Source organism: Fulmarus glacialis, unplaced genomic scaffold (genome assembly GCF_000690835.1).
Source record: "Fulmarus glacialis isolate BGI_N327 unplaced genomic scaffold, ASM69083v1 scaffold21938, whole genome shotgun sequence".
Lineage (NCBI taxonomy): Eukaryota > Metazoa > Chordata > Aves > Procellariiformes > Procellariidae > Fulmarus > Fulmarus glacialis.
The window spans coordinates 3,554-5,797 of NW_009226622.1; the positions used below are offsets into that span (position 1 = coordinate 3,554).

Sequence of the window (2,244 nt, forward strand, 5' to 3'; positions counted from 1 at the left end):
AGCCCCAGCTGCGCTCGATTTTATTGCAGCAATGCTCCCGAGGAGGAGCTCACGGGAGATGCAACCACCTGAGCTGAGGTTTGAGGGCTCGTTCATGTGAAAAGCTCTTCCCAGGAAAGCCCTTGCTCCACACGCTTGCTCGTACAAGTAGCTCTCAATTCGCTTAGGAGGGGATTTGGGGGGAGGACATGAAGGAAAGCCCTGCATGTGCTTCATCTTTAGGTGGAAGCTGGGAGAACAGCGCAGCTTTGGGCTTAAAGAGCAAATTTTTAATATGGTGAGCTTTCTCCCCGTGTAAACCAGCAATCTCCCTGGGCTGCGATGATTTAAGCCTCCAGACGCTCGTTTAGCATCTGCTGAGCGCAAGGCAGGGATTTCTCCCTTCCCCTGCTGGAGGCTGAGCGTTGCCTGTGGTGTGCCTGGTCCCTGCCGTGGCGGTCGGGGTCTGGGGGATGCTCCCCAATTCTGACTGTCTTTTTCTCTTCCCCCTCTGGCAAAGAGGTGGCCCTGCAGCCCGCTCCGGGCCTGACCTGGAGGACTATCGGGGGGGTGCTGGATTTTTACATCTTCCTGGGGCCCGATCCCAACATGGTTATCCAGCAGTACCAGCAGGTGATAGGTAAGTGCCTGCACCCCAATGTGGCCATCTCTGGGCACCTTCCCCACACCCCCATCCCTGTCTCACCCCAGCTTCACCACCGTCCCCAGCCCTCCCAGCTGGGGAGGGGTCAGTGGTCCCCAGCCATCCCATCCCCAGCCCTCCCAGCATGTCAGGGGTCAGCGGTTACCTCCTTTCCCCCCTCTCCCTTTCCTCTCCCATCCTTTTGAGATGCTGCTGTTGTCTTGGGACACCCCATCCCTGCTCCTGCTCTTTCGCTGCAGGTTTCCCGGCCATGCCGCCCCTCTGGGCGCTCGGCTTCCACCTCTGCCGGTGGGGCTACGGATCCAGCAATGAGACCTGGCAGACCGTGAGAGCCATGAGGAACTACCAGATCCCCCAGGTAACCCCCCAGACCCATGGAGGGAGGGTCCAGACTCTCTAACCCATCCCTGAGCCTCTGTCCCGCAGGATGCACAGTGGAATGACATCGATTACATGGATGGGTACCGGGACTTCACCGTCGATCCCCAGAACTTTGCCTCCCTCCCCTCGCTGGTGGAAGACCTCCACAAACACAGACAGCGCTACGTTATGATCTTGGTACTCCCCTTCCTCTCCCCCTGTGCTGTCTTTGTTGCACAGCCGGGATGCAAGGCAGAGGCATAAGGGATGCTCGCGGTCCCAGCTGATCATCCCCAGCCCCGGGGATTTTTATCCGAGGTCGGTCCCCAGTGCTGGGCAGGCAGCTGTAAACTGCCACTGGAAATCCCCGTAATGCAGGGACCGCAGAGACACGGGCCAGGTTCTCGTGCTGTGCTCCTGTCTGCTGCGGGGGTACAAGGGTGCCCCTGTCCCCCATGGGCGAAAGAATGGAGGAACTGTGGGTCAGGCTGTTTAACTCGTGGGTGCTTGGCTCGGGTGCCCCTGCATCCCCACGAGTGCTGGGATCTCATGACCCGGCTATGATCTCCATTCTTCCCTCCGCGAGGAAGCGGGGTGCGGGTTCTGCTTGCTGGGGGCAGTGGGGACCAGGGGGTCCTGGGGAGGGAAAGGTCGGGTTCCCTCCCCGTTGCACTCCCTGTTGTAGCCCAAGCCCTGCTGTGACCCGACGTTTCTTGCATAAGTGCAAGATTTCTTACATTTGTCCCCCCCTCCCCAAAACACCCTAACGGGTCCTGGGGACTTGCAGAAGTGGCATTTTAGAAAACATGCCTGGAAGTGTTGAAGTAAGTTTCTGTTCCCCTTGGGGGAAACAGCCGCCGTGTGTGGGCTCTGCCTGACCCCGTCTGGGTTGTCATCTTCTCTGAATCACACCGGCCTGGCAGGGGGAAGGGGCCACGGTCTGCCGGGAAAGGCGCTAACCCTCTGCTCCATCCCCAGGATCCCGGCATCAGCAGCACCAGCCCTCATGGCTCCTACTGGCCTTTTGACGAAGGCTTGAGACGGGGCTTGTTCCTAAACACCACCCAAGGGCAGACGCTCATCGGGCAGGTGAGGAGCTCCGGGGGGAAATCCCAGCTCCGCAGGGTTGTGCGATAGCAGGGTTGGGATTTCATCCCTTGTGCTGGAGGAAAAGCCAAGCGGCCGAGGGACCTCTCTGGGATGATTGCCAGAGCCTGGCTCAGCCCTTAGCCTCACGTGTC

The 2,244-nt window shown here is 59.6% G+C and overlaps 1 protein-coding gene across 1 annotated transcript in view; it reads left to right on the forward strand.

Annotated features, from left to right (window-relative positions):
• Positions 1–2,244, forward strand: part of GAA (glucosidase, alpha; acid) — a gene marked incomplete at its 5' end in the record, with an annotated part of 9,423 nt that overhangs the window by 2,977 nt on the left and 4,202 nt on the right. The window contains 4 exons of the mRNA XM_009582867.1: positions 500–619; positions 883–1,001; positions 1,070–1,201; positions 1,982–2,092. Coding sequence (XP_009581162.1) covers positions 500–619; positions 883–1,001; positions 1,070–1,201; positions 1,982–2,092 — 482 coding nt within the window. The remainder of the gene's footprint in view (positions 1–499; positions 620–882; positions 1,002–1,069; positions 1,202–1,981; positions 2,093–2,244) is intronic.